Source organism: Plectropomus leopardus, chromosome 10, assembly GCF_008729295.1.
Source record: "Plectropomus leopardus isolate mb chromosome 10, YSFRI_Pleo_2.0, whole genome shotgun sequence".
Classification (NCBI taxonomy): Eukaryota; Metazoa; Chordata; class Actinopteri; order Perciformes; family Serranidae; genus Plectropomus; species Plectropomus leopardus.
The window spans coordinates 31475445-31500600 of record NC_056472.1 but is presented as its reverse complement, the minus strand read 5'-3'; the positions used below and the strand labels follow the sequence as shown (position 1 = coordinate 31500600).

Sequence of the window (25156 nt, the reverse complement as noted above, 5' to 3'; positions counted from 1 at the left end):
AAAAAGTGCTTAAAAGATACAAGAATTTTGTAACATAACATTTTTGTTTTCTTTTTTCCGTGGCTTTTTAAAAATATATTAGAACAGAATATTTTCTTTTTTTGAATTTGTGAAACATTTCTTACCAAGTTGCTAATTGCCCTTTTCCCATGTTTTTAAAGCGATTGCACTAAAATGCTCAGAGTCAAATATTTAAATACTGCATCTGCAAATGCATCTGTGTTAAATTCATGATTCCGGTTGTTAAAACTTGATGCATATTCTCTACCGATGATCCAGCTCCGCAGCTCCGTCCAACGAGACGATTGCATTTTGCTGTTTTCTCATCAAAATGAAAGGAGCTACTATCTCACAGAGTTTAGAGCATGAAATATTTAAACTACGTTACTCTTGACTTCTTCAGAGAGAAACGAGCTCCACGTCGCTCCTCAGAGGACAGACGCTTCTCTGTCGTTGCCATGGCTGCAGCTGTGCTGAACTAGTTTTGCTTGTACAGTAAGTTAGTAATAAAACATAATGTTGTGTCCCAGTACAACAAATTATTACACATTCATACATAGACAGAGTAACATTACAGACAAGATAAAACTTTCCTTTTGCCCAGTCCAGACTGTAAAAACACTATAGTTTATTACTAACAGGACCAGAAAAACCTATAGTTTTAATCGAGGACACGATCCGTGTCATTTGGTGGTGTCACCTCCCCGTTGCTTTAGAGTGGTAGCTGTCTGACAGAAGTGGTCATTAATTGACTTTTTATCCAGTTTTAAGCCAATTTTTAATGACAAACTTTATAGATGTTGGTCATTTTTACAATGTGTTTAAACCTGGGTGAAGTTTTTAAAGTTATTCAACATCTGGATTTTAAGTTTTCAACAAACAAGCTGAGCAAACATTTGCAGGAGCTCGTCTCTAGCCCCTGCCATGTTGAACAATGTTGGAGAAACAGATTTTTATATGAAAATGCTTTAATTCAGTAATTTTACTGGTTTAAATCGCTATGTCTGTTTGTTCTGGAGAGAAAGAGACATTATGGATATAGGTACAGGGTAAAAAGAACAATATAATAGTAAAAAAAATAGTAAAAAAATAAAAAAAAAAAAAAATGAACAATTAAAAAAACAAGGTGCCAAGTAAATAAAAAAACAAGGTGCAAAAAAATAAAGTTGCGTGTTGCCAACAACAATGATATTTTTAATTCTTTGTGTTTTTTGTGTGATTTGCAGGAAATTACAGATTGTATGTGTTACCCTTTGAAACCTGCATTCAGAGGCCTTTCACAAGTTTTAAACCTTTGGGCTTCTTTCAAAAGCACAGGAAAATAAGGCATGAGCGACTCACAAATTGCAAGAAAAAAAACAACAGATTTAGAAAATTACTTCAAAAAAGCTATGTAAAATATCCAGAGAAGTCTGTTTGTAAAATTATCTAAAAAGAATTTTTAAGGATTTAATGAATTTTGAAGCACTTTCTTCAAGTATTTTTTCTTTATCATTTTCCCTTTTTTTTTTTGTAATTTTCAGGTCATTTTCTGTCTTTTTTTTCCTACTACTACTTTCTTCTTAAGTTGCTCATTGCCTTCTTCCAATGTCTTTTTTTAAATAAATAAATCAAGCCAATATGCATATGGTTAGATGATACTGCTTCATGTAAGTGTGCATGTGTGTGTGTGTGTTTTAGAGAGTCAGAGACTGTGCAGGAAGCTTCACGGTCACTTTTTTTGGGAGCTTTGTTTAGGATCAACACACAGACGATTAGACTGAGCAGACACAGACACACAGACAGGTAGCTGGTGTTCTGTCTCAGTGTGTAATAAATCCAGGTTGTTAATCCACTCTCTCCCTCTGAGGGATTGGGACTTAACTTGCAATGGTCATTATGCTGAGTGCTGTGTGTGTGTGTGTGTGTGTGTGTTTGTGTGTGTGTGTATTGACCCCAGCTGTTATTGACCAGAGCTTTCCATGTGGAGTAACACTGACCTGACCCAGAAACCCGAGCCCGCTGGACACGTGCCAGTCTCAGACAGGCACAAGCACACACTGACACACACAGCATCTTCCTCCCTCTTGTGTGTGTTAACCAGACTCACCTTTTTAACTTGGGCCTCCTTGATCTTCTCCAGAGCCACTCGGATATTCTCCGCCTTCAGCTTGGCCGCCTGCTCCTCCTGCACACACACACACGGATGATGGCAGCAGAAATTTTAAAAAAAAAACGGTCAATGACACATCCTGCAACACTTACAATCCACATTACAGACACACATGCAGCACTCGCGCCTACCTGACTCCTCCAACAGGAATTCATTTTTTTCTTTTGTTGCCTTCTCAAAAAAAAGCTTCTGTGTCTGTTTAGACTACAAAATCTGATTTAAAAATACAGAAAATAAAAAAAAACGTTTTTATCGGCAGAGTTTAGACAAAATATCCGAGTGTTGTCAGCTGACAGCGCACATCACACATCTCATTAGGCTTCTTTATCAGGCTAATAATAAGCCAAAGAAGTGTTAAAATAAGCCGATGTGACAGCAGAGAGTTTCCCCAAAACAGCAACCCGACGTTAGTCCAAACAAGACGGAGCTGCGCTGCCCGAGGAGCCCAAAGTGTGAGGGATCATCAGACATGTCTGGCTGCAAACCTCCACCTCCTCCTCTTCATAATCATCATCTGTATTATTGTGACCGCAGCGGAATGTGATTGGATTAATACTACATGTTCGCTTTCTCTAAAGGATTATCCAAATTTCCCAAACACACACACAAACTGGAGACGCAGCCGACAAACTAGAAGACAGATGGAGGCGTGAGAAAAAGTCCAGTCTGGTATATTTTGAGATGCTCAGACGTGCAATCACAGCTTCGGTCGGACTCAAACGCCCGGAAGTCGACCTTCAGCGCTGCGATGGAGCAGAAATAATCAGCTGAGAGGGACGTAAACAGCGCTGGATGGATGGATGGTGGATGGAAAGTCTTAGATCCAGCAGAGCAGAGTGCAGCAGGCGCTGACACAACATCTGGAAGCAAAAACAAGAGTAGAAACAGAAACACGAGCAGAAAAAGAGGAAGAAAAGTCTGACTTGGCTCATCTGGTTATCCACTGATTTACAGGCTGGTTAGTGGATCAAAGTGAAAGATGCTACCTTGTCCTGTCACATCCTTCTCGGCCGAGCGAGATAGAGGGAATGAGTGGAGGAGAGAGGGAAGTAGAGACGGTCGGGGATGGGGGAGGGGCGTTTTTTTTTTTTTTGCTGTGCCAACTTCCATGCAGAGGCACTGATCTCTTTATCTCAAGCTCTCATGCACCCTCCTCGCAGTGTCTCTCTCGCTTTACGCAACGCAGTCTCCTCGTTTTATCTGATTTGTTTTCCTTTCTCCTCTCTCTCCCTTGATTCACTCGTTTTGCTCTCAAACACTCCGGCTCCCAAAATCAGGGTTTTTTGGGTGGGTGGGGGTGGGGGTGTCTTTCCAGTCACTTCACATGAGTGTCTGGATGTCTGTGTATGCCCTGATGGAGGTGCTCCACTTTAGCCAGGCGGCTTACACACACACACACACACACACACACACACACACACACACACACACATCCGTATTGTGAGCGAGCGAAAGGGCAGAATGAAGTGAAGATGATGGGGGACGAGGAAGAGAGAGGAGATTAGCAGCCAATCTCCTTATAGGCACCCCCCAAAAAAACCCTGAAGTACACACGCACACGCACACACACACACACACACACACACACACACTCTGGAAGCAGCGTAAGCTCATGAACAGCTTCTTAATGACTGTCCTATGTTTTGTTGTTGGGGTTAAACGCCTGAGGATTTATATTCACAGCAGTGACGTATCACACATACAAGAAATAAATGCAAATAAAACTCAGCGCTGTGTTTAAATCACTGAACAGGTTTGAAATCAGTAAATGAAAGTGAAAAAATACACCCTTTTAAAAATGTTAGCGTGTGATAATATTTAAATTAAAGGAGTTGCATAGAAAAAGAAAATAAAAGTTTGTTTTATCTAAATTTTAACAGGAACACAGCTAGCAGGGAACGTTCACACGACTTTATCTAACGTTACCTATAAGTTGCAATAACGTTTAAAGAAAACTTTTTTTGTGTGTAAATTTTTCTTTTATTTGTGACTTTTACAACCACATCTTCATAAATGAGTCTTTTGCCACATTTACAAATACAATACTGTACAAGGCAGATGCAGCATAATTTACAGGACAACTGCACTTTCCTTCTTTCCTCCACCTTCATTTCACCTTCATCCTCTTTGTTTAAAGAATAAAAAGAGGGAAAAAAAGAGGGCACCTACATAAACATACAAACACGCATACACATACATATACAGTATATATACATATACGCATACATTTACACACATACATCTACCCGCACAAACCCATACACACACATATGCTAACATACACATTCATATTATACTTCCATATCCACGTACAAACATTCACTTTCACAAATACATATGCACCCTTAAACAGACACACTTTTGTCATCCAAAACTCTGCAAACAAACTTAACTAAGCACTTGAACTACGCGTGTGCGTGACAGATCTTCACAAAAAGCGAAGCTGAAACAGCAGTGAGGTCATACAGAGTCTGCTCACAGTGGAGTTATATATTTGATCCTTTTTTTAATTTTTCTTTTTACAGATTTGATAAAATGTATTCTTCTGAATCCTCAGAGTGAAAGTTAGCTTTTCCATTTTAAATATTTCCATGCCAGTCCTCCAAAGTGGGTTTTTTTTTTTTTTTTTTTAAAGAAAACATTTTAAACTGATGTTCAAAGAACATTTTAAGGATGTTTATCATTTCAGATAATGTTCCTGTGAGGTTAAATGCTGAATACGACGTTTTAACTGCAACATTGTGAAAATGTTTTGGTGATGCTGAGAGGTAACAGAGCAGAGAATGTTTTCTTTATAAAATGTTCCCACAATGTTACATAAGAACAAAGACAGAACACTTCAGAGCTACATTCAGAACATGTTATTGAGGCCTGAGATTACATAACATTTTTTAAATGAAAATGTGATATGTGACAATTAAAAGAAAAAAAACATTTTTAAGATTTTTTTATGTTTATAGAGAATGTTACTAGAACTTTAAAAAGAACGTTCAGAGAACTAAAAGAAAACTTGGAAACTGGAAATGTTACTAAAACAACGCATTGGCTGCTTTGTACCATTCAAAATAAAAACAAAACATTACAAAGTTTGATTCTATATTTAGACACTTAAAAAAAGGTCTTATGTTGCATAACTCTTGCATTGAAAATAAGCATTAGCAGCTATTAAAGTGCTCATAATGCACATTAGACAATAGAATTACATAACTACTATATGAGCTTAAATAGACCTAAAATAATATGTGGAGACAAAAAGTAGATTAGAGGATTTAATTTATTATATAACACATCGTCTGTTTGTGCCTTTTAACATTTGAACTAAAGGAGATAATGACTGCTAAAAATATTTCTTAAAATGTCAGTGTTGGCGATGTGAATGAGATAAAAACATAGCGAGGGAAAGAAAACATTATTCTGTGTGGTGTCAATTATCAATTTAATCATAACTGACACTCTATTCTACTTTGTGTCAGTTATCATTCACAATTTACTGATCAACAGAATATTACGAGCCGGCTCAGGAGTGTCAGTCATCATCATCATCGTCATCATCTGAACCATCAGTCATTATTGTCCCCTTCATCTCTGCCATCTTTAACATGTCAGGGACAGTCAGGGGGACACTTTCACAAAACGACAGGACGCCAGGGGCCAGTCACAGCAGCTCCATACATGTTTCCAGGATTTTAGGACATTTCTAGAATTTTCACACCTTTCTAGGACTTGTGGATGTTTTAGGTCGTTTCAAGGATTTTAGGAAATTTCATGAATTTCCACATATTTCCAGGACTTTAGGACATTTTTAGAAATTTAGAATGGATGTAGGATTTTAGCACATTTCTTGGTTTTTAGGACATTTCACAGATTTTAGCATTTTGCTGTTTTCTCATCAAAATGAAAGGAGCTACTATCTCACAGAGTTTAGAGCATGAAATATTTAAACTACGTTACTCTTGACTTCTTCAAAGGATTCTTTGAGGTTTCTTAGACTTAAGGTTGTTCTTAGGATTTTAGGACCTCTCAAGGACGTATCTGGGATTTTAGGAGAGTGGTAGAGAGACTCGGTGCTGATGGTGAAACAGCCGTCGACTGCGGTTACTCTGCGCATGCATGCATGATAATGAATTACAATATATTTATCTCTTTTTTCCTGATGACCTAAATAAGTTGCTAAATTTGTCAGTAGTTGCTTTTTAGAATTAAAGCTGCCAAGAAGATCCGAAATGACTCTAAATATAGTGAAAAGTCACCAAGTTGGGATAACTAATACTCATGGTGCACTGCCTTTTGCCATACTTCTCAGAGTGAACGCACGTAATCAAGTATCCAATTTGAAACACAGCATCGGTTTGCGAGTGTGCTTCTGAAAAACCTCCATCTGCAGAACTTTGTTCACCTCAACACTTTACCCCACTCCTCTTTCCCAACAAGAATTGGGATGTCCTACCCCGAGATGTGAATGCCAAAAACAAATGGGGAAGTAAAAGAAGTGTATTAGGATTGAAATAAACACTGTTTATTTTGCATATCTACATTCTTCATTTATTCAGTCCCTCTATCACAATAAAAAGCTTAATTTCCTCCCTTAAAATGCCATAAATTTAGCCATTAACATCAGTGTAATTAAAGTATTTTAGTGGGATTATAAAGGGATTATTATTTAATTGGTCAAATGTAAGGGTTTTAACACTTAAAAACCCCCTCCATCCATTCAGAAAACCCATTAACATCCAGTCGTATATGATAATCCATTAATTCACCCATTAAGCCTGAATCTGTTTTTGCTGGCATCGTTCTGCATTTTGATTCAGACATAAAAATACTCTTTCTCTATTTGATATTAGCGTTTTTTTCTTGCCATGCCGCCCACCTCAGACGGCAGGGTTTTTTTTTTCTTCCCTCCATCTGTCGTCATTTCCAGCTTGCAGCATAATCGTTTTCTCTGCGTCTCATAGATATTCAGCTGACCTACATTATAGAGCCACTAAAATTAGCTTCTGCCCAGGAAAGATCCCGCTGCCTTTGAAGTTATAAGGAATGTGTCCCTCCTGAGCCGCCGTAGGCTCAAAACAGAGCGGACTGATGCGACTTATAGAGAGGCAGCAGAAGTGGGCCAGCTGTGTGTGTGCATGTGTGTGTGTGTGCGTGGGTATGTGTGTGTATGATTGAGAAAGTGTGTGGGTGGATTGCATTTATTGCTGAGGCAGTGTAACACTGACACAGAAAGAGTACGACGTATGCAGAAACACACACACACACGTACTGTAACATGCCAACAGCCTCACATACAGTACACACATTTACACACATCTGTGCTCTGCCAAGTGCACGCGTGTGATAATTATACCCTCAGCCTAATCACTGCTGCAGGAATTAAACTGGCCCCATAATCTGCCTGGAATCTCAGGATCCATCGTGGCCCCTCCCACTCTAATCTGGGACCACACCTTTATACAAAATCCATATCTTAACCCTTTGAAACCTAATCAAATTGATTTAATTTTTTATCGAAAACATAGGAAAAGGGCAATGACAAACATACAACATGGACTAAAAAAACAGCAAGAAATTACCCGAAAAATAAGCAAAAAACAAGAAAATGACCTTGGAAAAGTGCAGAAAATTTAAAAAAATATATATACATCCATGTTTCTGAGAGAAATAAAATCAATTTGCTTAGGTTTCGAAGTGTTAAATAACCAGTAAAAGGCATTTAAAGGCAGCACAAGAATACTGATGTTGAACATTGTTTGAAAGGGTTAAGTCTGAGTTACTGCAGGAGGGAAACACTGAAAGGCGATGAGATGGGTAAACTTGGCACCACCGCGGTAAAATCTGGATTTGAAGCCAATGGCAGCTGCTGAGATAATATGTCTTAGAGTAAAACATTAATCTGACTACATTCACTTAATTTGGACCCACTGAGCTGAGACGGATGTCTGGAGCCAGTGCTGCGCTGTTACTGGAAATCTGCTCAATGCAGCGGAGCGGCAGTGGAGACAAGTCCTCATTTGATAATTCAGGGATGTCTGCTAGATTATATAAACTAGTTCAAAACCAGTTTAAAGTGTACCTGTTCACAACAGGCCTATCGATCGGCCTGTGGTATTGGTGCTCGCAGGTTTTTTTTTCTTCAGATTTTTTAAAAAAAAATCCTAGAAATGTCCAGATATCCTAGAAATGACTAGAAATCCTAGAAATGTTCTAGAAATGTCCAAAAATTCTAGATATGTCGCAAACTTCTAGATATGTCCTAAAATCCTACAAATGTCTTGAAGTCCTGAAAACGTCTTAAAACTCTAGATTTGTCCTAAAATCCTAGAAATGTCTCAATATCTTAGAAAACTCCTGAAATCCTACAATCTCCTAAAATCCTAGAAACATTTATGGGGCTGCTGTGACTGGCCCCTGGCCTCCTGTCGTTTTACAAAAGTGGCCCCAAAGCAAAGCAAGCTGAGTATCTCTGCACTACACTTTATAAAAGCAAAGTTATTAAATATTTTTGTAAATCTCCTTTCCATGTTGCGCTCTGTAGATGGTCCCTGCTCACTCGTCTCAGGCGTTATGAAGACGTTATTTGTCCAGCTCAGAGGACGGTTCGGTTTGATGACATGTAGCTTATGAATGTAGCTTGTTGTCTGTCTCACTGCTGTTGGTAAGTGACGTCGTTTGTGCTATAGCATTGTTTTATTTGTTAAGTTGCTGTCCCCGCTTCCTGTCACTGCACACCGGCACTTAGTCTTCTTGTGGCAGCCCACAGAGTACCGGACTGAACCGGCCTCCTTTCACTCCTGGTTATAAGTTAATATGGCAAAGAAATCCTGGATTCCCAGCAGTACACACACAAAGTATGAGGTAAATTAGATGAACAGTTCCTGAGATACACCAGGGACAAACAGACAAACAGACGGACAGACAGACGGGCATTCTTTGATTTAGATGATCTCTAAAAGTAGCCGACTGAGGTCTATTTGATCCAAACTCAGTTTGACCATGTGAGCTTCTTTCTCTCCACATAAAACCGGGAGGACTCAAAGCAGATTTACAGGTCTGTGTGCCGCCATCGCAAAGACGACCAAAGCCAAGGACTCCAAACGAGACGGCGCGCTGCCAGCGAGCCGCTCTGTGTGTCGTGTGAGTGCACGCGTGTGCAGAGGTGATGCTGCAGGGAATCACCCGTCTCCGCACCAAAGCAGATTATCCCTCCAGCTCTGGCACATTCCTCAAACATCCAATCAAATGGCCTCATCTGCTTTATCATCCAATCAAATCATGACATCGGCGATCCAATCAGAGAAAAGCCTACTAATGCACGCACGCGCGCACACACACACACACACACACACACACACACACACACACACACACACACACACACACACACACAGACACACACAAAGAGATAAATAAAACTTTGCCCTCAGCCATTAAGAAGCCTACAGCTTTAGCTTAAGAGCAGCAGAGACTCTAACGAACATTACCGTCACATATCATTAAGATCCCGGGACATCCTGTACATTATCAGGAATACTAAACTAAAACGCCAACATTCTATTAAACCTCCTTAAAATGTTGATCTTAGTTGGGATTTTCTCCAGTGTTCTTATGTGATTTCGTACGTTTTGTCAAATTATTCATGAGTTAACTTCTACAACCAGAGCCGAGGACAGGCTGCCTCCACCAGCTCACTGATCCGAGTACAACAACAACAGCATCAGCAGTAATTAGTGTAGCAGGTAGTCCCATTATCAGCATTGATCGCTGTTAGCCAGCAGCAGGCTCATCTACTCAGCTCCATTACTGCCACTGGCTGAGCTCCAAACACTCATTACCAGGCAGAACAAACCAGAGCTGCTTAACAACTACCTCTACGATAACCTCTGAGAGCTGAAAACAACAAACTACAAGCTGCAAACTGAACATTAAAAAAAGACACTTTGCAAACTAAATACTGCAATCTATACACTGCAAAACTACAGACTACAAAGTACACGCTACAAGCTAAACGCTGCAAACCAAAGACTGAAAACTAAACACACTGAAGTGCAAACATCAAACTACAATTTGCAAAGTACACCCTGCAAACTACAGATGGCAAAAAACCAAATGCTGCAGGCTATGATCAAACTGTATGTTGAAAAACACAAGACTACAACTACAGACTACAATCTCCACATTGCAAACTCCAAACTGCAAAACTGAATGCTGCAAATTACAGACCGCAAACTACATGTTACTAACCACAGACTGCAAACTAAATGGAAACTACAAATGGCACACTACATGTTAAAAACTACAGATTGGGAACTACAGTACGCGCTGCAAACTTTATGCAGAAAACTACACACTCCAAACTACAGTCTGCAAAAACAAATTTCTCTGGCAGCACGCCGTCTCGTCTTTTGAGCACAAAATATTGACAAATGTGGAGGAATACTTCACTGCAACAGAAAACAGTAGTTTCCAGTAAGATCAACGCTCAGGTGATTTTGGCAGATAAAAGCAGACACAGAAGCGCTGACTGACACACTTACCTGTGCTTACTTTCATAAAACACGAGTTTATTCCACCATCATTATTAATATAATCATCCCAAACATTGTTAGAAGCAAACAGTGCTGCAGCAGTCTGACAGAACGATCACACAGGATCAGTAAGATGACATTCCACAAAACTGTCTGGAGACAGTCAGGCGATTTATATACTGAGACAGCAGAACTCTTCGAACAAAACCTAAATTTGGTGTGTTTTTATGGGCAAAGTGTCCGAGCAGAGAGCCTGTGTGATCGCATCCTGAAGACTCTTCAGTCCTGTCAGCCGCTGACACTCAACAGTCACATATCACACAGAAGAACAGAGGCGGCTTTTTTTCCTTTTCCCTTAAACACAGCAAACATCATGCTTCCCAGAAAAAAGTCGTCTCTGCACTCCAACTGCAGATTTGACCGAAATTCTGTTATCACCAAAAAAAAAACAACCTGCAAACAGGAACCAAAGAGCTGCTGTGTGAGACGCACAGAGCAGAAGAAACAAATATTCTCTCCATACAAACGCACAGGTGAGCACAGAGCTCAGAATCCACAAAGCTTTACAGAAGACAGGCTCAACACAGTGAAGGAGGGGAGTTACGCGTTTTTTTTTAACTGTAACGACGTTAAAATAGACGTTTTTGTTGCAGCTGTTCTACAGAACAACTCATTTGATAACTGCTGAAGCATCACCTGCACGTCTGCCACACAAACTTACATTTGTGATTAAAGGTAAATATTCTACCTTCAGTCAACTTGTTTTAATCAATGCTGATGAAACGATTAATCAAAACCAGTTAAATGTAAACGTTTGTGCTTCTTATTCAGAAAACTCACAGTTTTTACATCTTTTTGTATTTGTTTACAGGGCAGACTTGCTACATCCAATATGGTGGACGCACAAACAAATCGCAGCAATGGGCCACCGCGGTCAATGCGGCGTCCACGTGTACATGTCTATGAATGCGACTCTTGCGTACGCTCCTGTGGAGACGACCTCTGCTGTTTCTGCAGCCGGGTGCCAATAATTTATGATAATTATCATATTTGTACGCTAATTTTGCCGTCTGTACGACGTATGATCAACAATTCCAAAATTGCCGTAGTCTACAATGATTTCACCGTTGTGACACTTAATTAGTTTAGTTTACACGTCTCATTTTAAGTAGCGTCCTGGCTCCTGCATCCGTGCTCACTCATCACTTCTCACATGATCTCATGACAGCCAGTCACGTTTGGTGTAGGCCACGACGACAGGAACGTCATCACGTTTGGGTCACGTTCTTCGCATCATGGTCGTTTGTTTTCGTGAACACTCGGCTGCCAGCGTCGTTTCTCTCTCTCAGGCAGTGGGTTTGGCTAGATTTGTAGATGTGTAAAAATGTTGTTTAAATATTTGTTAACTAAAGTTATAAATTAAATTATTCGTTGTCATGACTGTGACTGGCGTATGATAATTTTTCTCAAAATATGATAATTTTGAGCTCCTGGAACGACAGTTTAACATTTCCAATCTGGCGACACTGCTCTCAGTAGATCACCATGAAAGTCAGAGTTTTGTGATGTGGTGCGGGCACTTCCAGTACTATCGGAGTCTCTGTAAAGCTTTGGGATCACACACCGGCACACTGCAGCCAAACAGGACACGTCACGACACTGTGCATCACACCGACACACACAACCCCACTGAGGACGAGATGGTGGAAGAGGGAGATGGAAGGAAAAGGAGTTATCATGCAAGGTGGCTGCTCCTGATGCGTGCTTCATGCGTAAAGAGACAGAGAGGGAGAGCAGCAATTTAAGAGGAGAGGAGCGGCGTGCAGAAGTGAAAGAGGTGTCACCTTGGTCAGCAGGTGGGAAGGTTTCCCTGCTATGTTTCTCAGAATCAGAGAGGTTTCCCTGTCCAGATAGGAGTGCTTCAAAGAGAGAGAGAAACAGATAGAGAGAGAGGATCGGGTGAATTAATCTGTGTTTGATTGACCGGATGTGGCAGTTTAGCAGAAAACTGTGACGTGAAGCAGAGACAGAAACCTGTGAAGGAGAGCTGCACGTAAAATCAACAGATTACAGAGATGATGCAGGTTCGCTGGGAGGAAACATTAAAACAGTAAAAAGTATTTAAACCTTCGCGCAAATGTTTCATTGTCTCTTTGGAAAATGTGGAGGAAAATGCAATAAGCAACTTGGCAAGAAATGTGCAAGAAATCAATAGATATAGAAAATTATATTAGAAAATTGAAAGAAAAATGTCCATAAAACTGTGTTTAGAAATATCATATTATATATAAAAATTATCTCACTGAATTTAATTTAGAGGTCATTTACTTAATCTTGTCTTTTTTTTTGTTGCTACTTTGCTTATTTTTGTGGTAATTTTCTTGTCACACTCTTGTTGAATGTTTGGGTCTTCTTAAGTTACTCAATGTTTGCTTCTCATGTTTTTGAAAGAAATCAAATTTCAAAGGGTTAACTGACAGCATAAAATCCATCTGATCCTGTAAGACTGTTGTAGTTATTTTCATTAGATTTTTGGGAGCTGACTTTCCTTAACGCCGGCGTCTGCAGTTTTATTTTGGCAAATATCCCATGATAAACTTTTAGCATAATGTAATTCAAGTGGGCCGAGAGAAAATTAGACTTCTGCACCTCCTCTTGGCATCTTTATTCAGGATTTAGAAAATCTAACCTGTGACAGCAGACTCTGGCCAATCACAAGTCGTTTCAGGGAGAAAGCGTTCCTATCGGCTGCTCTACAAATGCAGATGTGCGTACATGTTTTGCGAAAGTCTGATTCAAGGATCCTGCAGAGAAAGTTCCAGCATTGACAACAACTGTCCAAACTGCAAAACAACCCAAAAAAGGAGAGAAAAGAGTCTAAGGGGCCGTTTACACGGCAACGGTTCGTGCATGAAACATCAAACTTTTGCTGCGGTTTGGCCTTTCGTTCACACTTGCTCAGCTCACCATTGGAGTTTTGCGAAATATGGCTTTTTCAAATTGCCTGAAAAATCACCTCATGCAAGCATAAAACTGTTTTTTTTATGCGTTAAATTTGAGGGTTTTTTTCAACATTGACGTGTTTCCAGTAGGCGTATTTTAGATTTGCTAATTCAATTTGTGCAAGGGCTCTTTGTACCGGGAGCCGTGATTGGCTCTGGCTGTGGGGGCATCGCCGTGGGGGTCGCCCTGTCTCGGCTGGATGGGGGGGTCCTGTCCACAGCTTCACGGTTTTGGCGTGGACTCCCCGGTCTGTCTGGGGCGGGGTGATTTCTGTAGCGATGTCTCTGTGAGCTTTGATCAGCTCCTGGTCCAAATGGCCCTCCATGATGGCGTTTCTTCATTTTAGTCGTCTGTGCTCGGCCGTGTTTCTTATCCAAAGCCATTCTGGTCCGTGCCTTTTTAATGTCGTCTTTCTGTTTGTGTTCTGGGGGGAGGGGGGTGGGCCTGGGAAGGGGAGGTTGGTTTATATGTTTAGATGTTGTTTTATGTTTTTAACTTGTGAAGCACTTTGTGCTACATTAAATGTATGAAAAGTGCTAAATAAATAAAGTTTGATTTGATTTGATTTGAAGGTTAATGGAAACCTGCCGACTGTCTCTACAGTAAATGCTGTAAAGTCTGTGGACCAGAGCTCTGTTCATATTTCATTGGGAAATAAAGGTTAAATAATTCAAATAGAGACCAGTATACACTCACGAGTTTACTCACACACACTGCAGAGCAGCAGGAGACCAGACTGCTTCTCATGAATTATTCATTATTGACTAAATTATTGACTATATTTCTCATATTTACTGACACGGTGAATCTCACTGACATCATGAGACAAATCTGCGGCTCACTGAGCTTTATTTAATCCCACATACGTGCAGCAGAGCTGTGAGTCACCGCTTCACCGTGAGCAGGTTCCTGCTGGGCGGACTGGGATCCAGAATAGAGCCTCAGAGGGTTTCACTGTTTTTACTCCAGGGAAGGAGAAACAAGACGTTTGTGCTGGAAAGTAGAGCTGTGGTTGTCAGTTTCAGGCATTAACATTTTTTTCCATAAATTTTCAAAACTGATCCGTTTTCTTCATATTTTCCAGTGATTTCTTTTTTTAATTTATTCTTTTTTGGACCTAAAATATTTCCTTTTAAATTTATTTTGGAACATATGTATTTCTTTACAAATATTGCTTTTAAAATAACATTTTGATTTAATCTCATTTTGTTTCAAAAAAAGATATCGCTGAAATCTGATCTGCATTTATAGTGCTCATGAAAATAAATTAATAAAAACACAAACTGTACAATTCATTTTCAGTCACTCAAACACTATCTGATCTCATCTCATAAACCTCATCTACGTGTGTGTGTGTGTGTGTGTGTGTGTGTGTGTGTGTGTGCGCGCACGCTTCAATCACTAGAAACCCTTTTATAGAAAGCATTAGATCTCTCTGATAACCACAGATTAAAAATAATATTTAGGTCAAACACACACACACACACACACACACACACACACACACACACACACACACACACACACTGATTACAGTCGGCTTTTCCCTTTGGCGAAGATCTGACCATCGACATCCAAGTGTGTGCTTGTGTGCGCGTGTGCGTGTGTGTGTGTGCGTGTTTGTGTGTGTGTGTGTTGACCCCCTGTGGGAAACATTGATAAAAACAGCGAGCTGCTAAATGCTGCACAGGAAGTTGCTGTTGCTGTACAGTTGTATGTTCCTGTGTGAAACACAAGAGAATTATTTGTAAATTTTCTCAGGTTTCAGAAGTTTAAATGCTTGTGAAAGGCGTCTGAAAAAGGAAAACTGATGTTGATCCAGGTGTTAAAGGGTTAAAGCTCAATCATAGATATATCATATAGCTTTTGTCTTTTCCTCTTTCATTCTTCAGCATTATGCTGAAAGACAAAGGCTATTTTACACCAGAGTCGAGCCCAAAAAACAGTGAAGTCCCTGGTCGAACGCTACTCTGATTAGAGAGTTCATATTCTGGGGTTAATTCAGGGAAACCTTTATTTCTTTAAACAGTTCAGTGAGGACTCTGTTAGTTTTTCTGCCCTGAATAGACTCAGAGAGACTCAGTGATTCAAACTGCAGCAGTTTCTTCCGAGCCGGACTCAAAGGAGCAGCGCTGTGGGCAGAAAAGCACTCAGGCTCATCCTCTCCTCCCTCTCTCTTTGTTTTCTTTCTCTCTGTTATTTTCCTCCGTCGCCCGTCTCTCGTTCTTCAGCATCTCTGGTCATTTGCTGACTCACTCCGGCCTCTGGTCTCATTACTCTGATTGTTTTTGTTCCTTCACTCCTCCTCTCTCGTTCCTCTCTCAGATTTGTGTTTGTGGATGAATTTGGAGCAGTAACCCAGTTTCCTTCTCACTGAGCAGGTTTGCAGTGCAGCTCATTTGTCTGAGTTGAGCAACATTAACATTAACAACGCTTTGGGTTAAATTCTCCGTGCATCCACCAGGGTCCGAAACGAAGGAGGAAAATGCATGAAAACAAGCCCCTGTAACTGTTCTGAGCTCCTTTTTTATGGCATTTCATCCTGCACACATTTTTTGCAAGCACATTCACATCTGACTACGCAGGTGATTCAGGGAAGATTACGACCGGGCTTTTCTTTTCAGAGTATTCTGGGACAGAAAAGCGAAGCGGGTTTTTGATCTTAAAAGAAGCGAGGACGCAGCCCGAAGCAGCAGAAAGAGCCAGCAGCTGGAGAAAACGCCAGCCAACACAAAGCACTGCTGCAGCCAAAACTGAAAACAACGACTCTGTTAAAAGCTTCTCAGCAAGACCGAGTGGACTGTTGCAGGAGATTTGTTCCTGTTCTGCAGCTCTGGGAAACAAACTGATGTACAGATGAGACAAAAAGTTGAACCTAAAAAGACACGTGGGTTCATCACTAAACCTGACTTGCTCTGTCATTCTAAGTCACAGTGGGCCTCATGCAAAAACATTCTCTTAAATTTTTTCTTTTAATTTTATGGTAGAATAAGAGAAATTTCAGAGACTGTTGCTGCATGAGATCCGACCCATCGACCCTGAAAGACATAACTAAAATAAAACAAGTTTCTGAAAACATTTGAGGTGAAAATTTGGCAACTCAGTGACAGAATCTTGATTTATATTCAATCAGCACTTCCGATTTAATCGATTTTGGGGGGCTATCTAAGCACTGGTTAGATGGAGAGAAGTTTATCGCAGTTCATCTACATATACTACACAGATTATTTGATGCAAAGCTGGTGCAAGATCAGCAAAAACGACTGAAAACACTGTAGTATGCATGCCAGGCCAGTAGTTGGGGGTGTAACTTTGTAAAGACACACCACAGAAGAAGACCACATGCATGTGCTAAGTGCACCGTGACTTCATCATTCTGCCTTGCCAGTTTACAGGGTGGCGTTTTCAAAAAATTACCCTCTGGAACCCGATTTCAAACGTTTGCATTTACAGACCCCAAAAACAGCGTTTTCCTGTTAACGAAAGGCCAAACCGCAACAAAAGTTTAACGTTTCATGCAAGAACTGTTGCCGTATAAACGGACCCTTAGTTGCTGGTTTATTAGATCCACCAAGCTCAAGATAATGCATACTTATCTCTTTATTCTCCTTATTTTATATCCCGAATTCTTCATTCTTTAGTGAACAGAAAGTGGGCGTGTACCTCTGTGTTGTGGTGACCTTGACTGGCTCCTTCAGCCGACGGCTTCACTGATGGCTGCTGTCCGTCTGATTCGTTGGAGCGAAGGACGCTGTCCAACGAGTCCATGGAGGACGCGGAGTTGACAGAGACCTCGGACGCCGAGGTGACGGAGGAGCGCGAGGAGTGAACGATCGAACGAGCCTGAAGAGAAAGAGACGAGTTCAGACAACAGAGCAGGTTTTTCAAAGCTGGAGGAACCGAAAAGTCACGTGGAGACTTCGCAGCTCCAAAAACTGGAGGAGAATTCACTCATATACAGTTAATAACCTCGGTTATGAGGTGTATGTATCAATTTTTCAATCTCTCTGCGTCAAACTTGTGATGTTGAAACTAATTTTAACATTTTCATTCATAAATTGTGAATCAAAACGCTTTGAGGGTTAGTGTACCTCGTGTTCGCTGACTGTGCCCACCGATCCCGTACGTCGGTGTGCGCGCTGAGACGATCCAGGCCGTCGCATCGTGGCTGACGTATAGGTGGAGGCGGAGCTAAGGGAGTGGGAGGAGGTCTGACGAGCAGCTTCATCCATACTGAGAGACGCCTGAAGGAGTGACAGAGGACAGGAGGTGAAAACAAACACAAAACTAACACAAGTGAGCACTGAGACTTCGGACTTATATTTCTTGTAATTTTTTTGCTAAATTTTGGGTCTCCCTAGGTGGCTTTCCGCTTTCTTGCCATGTTTTAAAAGAAATCAAGCCCATTTGCTAAGGTTTCAAAGACTGAAATCACATCGAATGCGTAATCGCACACGGCATCATCTCATCAAGCCCTCGGTGGCCATAAAGAAAGACGAACTCCTAAATTTCTATAAATCGATCCAACCAGCAGGTACAGATTGGTGCTCCCTTTTCCCCCCAAAAAAATCTATAAATCATTTTTATGTGAGGTAACATGAGCTGCCACACAGAGCTGGCAGACTTCTGTAACTGCACAGACTAGAATTACTGTAATTACACACAAAAAACTTTCTTGTGATCACATCCAGCAGTTAAATAAGGTGAAGACACTGATCTGCTAGATCACAGCATCCCTAATTTTCTGCCAGCTGGTCGCCTTGGCAACCTGCTCCTGCTCTTGGCTGCATTCAAGTGCGACCAGGACAAAAGCACATGCTGTCACGTTGGCAGACCATAACTGCTTAATTTCTGTTTGAATGAAAACTCCAGTGTATTGAAAACCTTTGATACTGATACTGTTTTTCGGTGAATAACTGAATGTCTTTGAATGCTCATCAGAGGACTCAGTGGAGCTCTGATGGCTGTAATCTTTCAACACACCATTGTTTTCTCCCTGAAAGCCCTTCTTTTTAAACCCAGACAGTCTTACTCAACGGGAAACTAGAACTACCACCACGCTGTTGTAAAATATGCCTCCGCAACCGGCCAAAATGCACTTAAAGTTTACATTAATGTCTGTAAAAACATGGATACTTCAACACAGTTTCGAGATTAGTGTCACCAATTCAGTATCTGACCAAACGTCCTCCCTTTTTTATGACGTAATTGCTGTAGTGAATAATTGCCAGAAAAGTGTTTTCGCAGAATGTTATTTCATCACTTAACATTTATGTGACATTCTGGCATAATTACTGACGAAATCCTTGAATTACGACCAAAGTATGTCAAAGTGGCCTTTGACAACCAAATTCTTATCAATGAATTCTTAAATCCAAGTGAGATGAGATCAGAGTGAGACAGATGAGGTTACAGTGACCTCGACCTTTAACTTCCAAATTTTCACAAGTACAAAGTGGACATCTGTGCCAAATTTGAGGAAAATTTCTCATGGCCTTCTTGGGATACTGCATTCACAAGAATGAGATGAAAAAGGTCACAAAGACCTCAACCTCTGACCACTGAATTCAAACCAATTAATTCCTAAATCCAAGTGGACGTTTGTGCCAAATTTGAGGAAAATTCTTCAAAGCCTTCTTTAGATTCTGCGAGCACAAGAATGAGACAGATGCAAAGTCACGGTGACCTTGAACTTTGACCACCAAATTTTAAAAGTTCATTGTTAAGTCAAAGTGAACATTTGTGCCAAAGTTGAGGAATTTCCCTTATGACCTTCTTCAACTACTGCTTTCATGAGAATGAGATGCGCAAGGTCACAGTGACCTTGACCTTTGAACCACCAAATTCTAATAAGTATTTCCTTAAGTCCAAGTGGATGTTTGTGCCAAATTTGACGAAATTCCTCAAGTAGTTTTTAAGACATCATGTTCAGCAACCTGAAAAACATAATAACTGCAGTCACAGCTGTTGTTGAGACATAAAAACATAAAGAATCTAAAAGGCTGCAGCAAATGTAGAGACCACAGTCGAGAGGAAAATATCGTTCGACCACAAAAACACTAAAAAAAACAAGTTTCCCTCTTTGCTGAGCATCAGCACAAAGCTCTGCCTCCAGTTCTCTCTGACCTATTTCTGTTCCAGTATCAAGAGAGCCCACTGTGTCTCTGTCCCAAAATGCTCTTATTTCTACAGACTTCCATGAGCCTGATGAGACAATGATTGGTGTATTTTAAAATTTGAAATGTTCACTTCTTGTTAATAGTTTCACTTTAAGGCCAAACAGTCCTGTCTTTACAGGTGTCATAGCATAGCATTTTGATTTTTGTTACAAAACACATGTTGGGGTTTTTAAATAAACAATATGTCCAATAATGTCACACACATATATTTTATTATAAAAAACAAAACAAAAAAAATAAAAATACATTCCCACACTCGCACACACCTTCTCCAGCTGGGCAGTGATGTCGTCAAGACTGAAGTTGGAGGCCAGAGCCGGTCTCCCATGATGCCCGGTGGGAGCTCTGATGGTGCCGGCAGGTGACGCTCTGGTGCTGCTGCTGCTGCTGCTCGCCCCGCTGCTGCCGCCTCCACCGCTGACGCTGTTACTGCTGCTACCGCCACCGCTGCTGCCCCCTGCTGGCTGCTGCCTGCTACTGCGCCCTGCAGGAGGCTTCTGACGGACCTGGAGACACAAAGAGAGATTAACATTGACTCGTTATTTTCATTATATCAATGATTTGTTCAATTCTGCTATTTTTTAAATGTCTTTTGTGTTCTTAGGCCGTGTTTTGCTTGAACTATGTTACATGGTCTCCGGTGGTCCTGCTCTGTTTTGCACGTGTTCATAAACTTTCAGGAAACAAGCACAAATACAGATGACATGAATGCAGAGTCGTGGTTTATTGTTAAAAAGATTTGATACTGTGTAGAAAGTGGCTGAATTTTGGGGCTGCTCTGTTTCTGCAAAAATTGGATATCAGCGAGATTAGTGACGATTGGGTTGAAGATATGTATTTATCCTTTCATTTTACTTTGCGTCCCTGTTTTTTTTCTTTATATCTAAATGTGCAAAACTCAAACTTTGGTTAATGTTTGGTTTGAGTACCCTTTTAATTATCCGTTCATTTCATGTTTAATTCTTCATAGGTTCATTGTCCAATATAAAATTTTGTGGATGATAAACCTGTGTACCTTAGTGTCGGTCAAACCGAGGCGGGCCATGCCGCCCGCACTGTTGGGTTTGGTGTTGATGGTGCTGAGTTCCTGTTCGATGGAGCAGAGATCCGCCATGAGAGCGTCGAGGTCCACGTTCTCCCCCTGATTCAGCGCCTCTGCAGACAAAGAGACATCAGCATGTGAGACCAAAAGAAGAGAGACGGAGCAGGAGAGGAAATGTGTGTTTAAAATGAATCAAACTGCAAAGGAGAAAGGTGTCGGACCGTTGATGTTGTAGATGGAGAATCTGTAGGAGAAGTTGGCCATGTTGGTCTCCTGTCTGAGGGGAGCTTTCTGCTGAGGGGGCTGCTCCGGACGACCGTCATCCAAACTCTGCACAGACACAACATTATAACTTCTGTGTCACAACAGGCTGCTGAACAATAATTAGGTAAGTGTGTATTCTGACCTTAACATTATTTATATGCACATTTTCCAACACAAGCCATACAAACTTGAATGCTCATTGGTTTTAATGATCATCCCATCATATGTAGTTTTGTAATAAAGAAAGGGTGTGGCCTATAGTTACTAACACCCTACATTTGGGTGTGCATAATTATTAGTCAACTTCAGTACCTCAGGGAAAATCTGCCAAAAAAGAGATTTCAAAAACTGTAAAACAGTCTTCAAAAAGCTAAACTACTGATGTGTGACCACAGGACAATCGAACATTTTGTTAAAATAGCCAAGAGGGTCACAAAGAGGAGGAGAGTTGGAGGGGCCCTTTGTTTGTTCATGCACAGGGGCCCTTTGTACCATTATTCACCCATGATCCAACTAAATATATAACATTATTTGAAGCCTGTTTCCCTTTACTTAACTATTTTAAAACCTTGTCATCTGAATAATATGTAGCTGTTATATATGTTTTGGTTCACTTATGTACTGAACAACAGCCAAGACTGGTTATTTCTATTTGTCTGGTTTATTTTTTTATTTACCATTATTATTATTATTATTATCATATTAACTTTTTTTAATATGTATTTTTTTTCCTACTTTGGTTATTTGTGTAAACCTGGATGGGAGGGTGTGGATGGGCATCTGCGTAAGTGACAATCAGGTATATACATGTATTCACATGTCAAATGATTAGATTTCGAAAATATGAATGAAGTTGGAAAAAAAACAACCTCTTGACTTGACTGAGAGCATTTTACTTGTTCAACAATAAAAATAATTCTGAAAAATACAATTTGCCTAATAACTGTGCATGCTGTGTAGATAAAATTCAGTGATGCAAACATGCAAAGTCTAATAATATAACATGCAGATCAGCTCTGGACCTCTTACTTTGTGTACCTGCGTGAGTTTGTCCAGCTCTCCCAGCCAGGCTCCAAACATCTTATCCAGGTCCTGGTCCTCCTTATCGCTGTCCTCTTCTTCCTCCTCCTCTTCCTCCCTGACCTCCACCTCCTCATCTGACAGCTGATCCATCTATAGAAAAGAGGTAAAACGAGAAGGAAAAATGAAGAAAGTTAAATCAGCTTCAGTTTCAGGACAGTGATTGTTCAGCTCCATCTAGTGGCCAACAGTCTGCACTACACTAACAACTGCGACCCGCTTCAACCCGTGAATCAGCATCATTACAAGCAACCAAAATAAGACAGTCAGGGTCACAATGACCGGACGACAATGGGGACAAATAGTCCTGACATCGTTCCACAGAAGATTTCAGGAAGCCACATAAGAAGCTTTCTTTGAGCTTTTTAAAAGCCTCTTGGAACACATTTAAAAAGCCGCAATAAAAATTCAAAGATGACAATAAAAAGGCTGTTTGCGACAGATTACAGCTGCTGGAAGTCATTAAAATATAATAAATGGACAGAACCAGGAATGCAACAGTTACAGAGACAAAGTGCAGCTGTATTTCATAAACCAGACGAGACGCAGAATGAGTCAACACTGTCCCTGAAAAACGACATGACCCATTAACACTTTAAAACCTGGATCAACATCAATTTATGCTGCATTCAGATGCCTTTAACAAGCTGTTTGACCCTTGAAACCTAAGCAAATTGATTAGATTTATCATGAGTAAAAAGGTAAATAGCTAATTTGGTAAGAAATGTTATATTGCAAGAACTAGCAAAAAGTGACAAGCAAATGATTTGAAAATTAGTTCAAAATGGGGGAATTTATTTTTTTTAAATGAGGGAAAATGTTCAGAAAAATATATTTATAATTTTTAAAACCATATATTTAAAACTATGTCACTGAAAAAATGTACACATATATTTTATACATATTTTATATAGGACATTTGTTGTTACTTTTTGTCTCCCTTTTAAAAAAAACTTTCTTGCACATTTTGGGGCCATGTCTTGTCGTGTTGCTCATTGCTTTCTACCCATATGTTGTTGTTTTTTTTAATAAACCAACTTGCTTAGGCTTCAAGGGGTTAAGGCATCTTCATTTTCAGACATTGTAAGTGCTCTAAAGAAAGTAAAGAACATAATTCTCTATCCTTGGTCCAACTTGTCCTCAGATTGACCCAAAATATTCTAATATTAATGATCCCCAGTTGGTGCTGTCTTTTTGTGATCCTCTGATCTTTCCCAAAGCACCGTTAGGATGTGAGCTCCTTCACAACAAATACCAGAATCAAAAGACATGAAATTAGCAGAGTGCACATATTCTCCCAGGAGGTTAAAGACATGTTTCACTCCCGGAAAGATGGTCTTTTTTTCTTAAAACTGGGCTGTTTCTGATGTAAAAGCCATAAACACTTTATAAACTGGTGACCAGAGGAAACAGCAAAAGGGGCTGTGGCATTTTTTGCTCAAGAGGCAAAAAAAACCACAACAACTACCAGAATGCACTGCCCCAAAAGGGACCAATACACACTCCCAGTGGTATGTGAGTTGCTCGAGTTGCTTGATCTAAAAAAGACAACAACATGGTGGCTTAACAGTCTAATTTTTTTTTTTTTAAGATTTTTCGTGGGGGGGGGGGGGGATTGTGTATTGTGTGTTTTTGTTAGTATCACATTAGAATATGCATATCATGATGACCCATAAATATGTCTGACTTCAACATTTTTTCCTGATCAAACAACAGAAAGCCTGAGTGCAGCAGCACTGATTACAGAGAGCCAGAAAAAGGGGAAGAAAAGGTGGAAGGTGGACTATTGCAGAATCTTTATGTAAGTCATTAAAGCCTCTGGAAACATGGCTTGAAATAGTAAGGATGCACATATTATATCAAAGTTGAGTTGGGTGCTTTTTATTATGCATGTAAGACCCTAAATTACCCATTAAGAAAGTATTTGGTGATTTTTGGGTCCCAGAGACTTAAATAAGTTGCTCAGAACACTTTGTCACTTCTCGAGCCACAATATTTTCTAACAAGATCACCTGAACAGCCTGACCTACGGGTCAACTAGCGGGAGTGGGTCGACCCATGCATCACCACCACCCACAATGTTAAGATACAAAGCTGGTTAAAAATCTATGACTCCTGACACTTTTACACTGCGGGGTGAAATTAACTCTGCAGCCAGCGGACCATCAGGACTCTAGACAGTCTTGTTCTTGACCTTTTGTCTTTGTATCATTCTGCATATTTCTGATATTTTGTAGCCAAACTTTCCTTGCACTGAGCAAAATAAATGAATAAAAATGTTTAAGATTTTCATAACTATTAAACACCAATACTTTAAAAAAAATCCTGATATTTAGAAGGTCAAAAAGCCTATTTGACTTCTTTCAGAAAGACGGTCTCTCAAAAAAAACCCCACAACAATCATAAAGGTGATTTATAACAAAAGAATACAAGAAGCAGGATGAGGAAATTCAGGGGAAAGGTTATGAGAGATTAAGACTCTGTGTGTGTGTGTGTGTGTGTGTGTGTGTGTGTGTGTGTGTGTGTGTGTGTGTGTGTGTGTGTGTGTGTGTTTTAAACTGTTTATGTAACAACACTGAGAACAAGTCAACATACTTTTGGAGTGTTGCTGTGATTAATGACGGCAATAATGATCCTTCACTAAGACACACGCAGGCATGCATGCACACACGCACACACGCACACACACACACACACACACACACACACAGATATGAAAATAAATAGCGGCTCGAGCTGGAACACAGATCAGAGACAAAGACGCAGCAGCTGCTGAATTCTTCTCTCTGTGTTGATAACCAGTAGCAAATATTTTCTCACCCTGAACACGATGTAATACATCTTTAAATGATTTATCAAACTAAAAACTTTGTGTGAAAATAACTTATGATTTATTAAACAGAAGGGATCG

General features: G+C 40.2%; 1 protein-coding gene across 4 annotated transcripts in view; it reads right to left on the bottom strand.

Moving 5' to 3' along the window:
• The window catches only part of LOC121949609 (ras-associated and pleckstrin homology domains-containing protein 1-like), a 97275-nt gene that overhangs the window by 34585 nt on the left and 37534 nt on the right, over window positions 1-25156 (bottom strand). The window contains exons 3-10 of one of the 4 annotated variants that reach the window (XM_042495348.1): window positions 22195-22338; window positions 21123-21231; window positions 20875-21014; window positions 20126-20365; window positions 17772-17924; window positions 17344-17523; window positions 12522-12596; window positions 2090-2167 (exon numbers count right to left, since the gene is read on the bottom strand). In XM_042495348.1, coding sequence (XP_042351282.1) covers window positions 2090-2167; window positions 12522-12596; window positions 17344-17523; window positions 17772-17924; window positions 20126-20365; window positions 20875-21014; window positions 21123-21231; window positions 22195-22338 — 1119 coding nt within the window. The remainder of the gene's footprint in view (window positions 1-2089; window positions 2168-12521; window positions 12597-17343; window positions 17524-17771; window positions 17925-20125; window positions 20366-20874; window positions 21015-21122; window positions 21232-22194; window positions 22339-25156) is intronic. The other 3 variants (XM_042495349.1, XM_042495350.1, XM_042495351.1) reach the window with 3 other exon arrangements.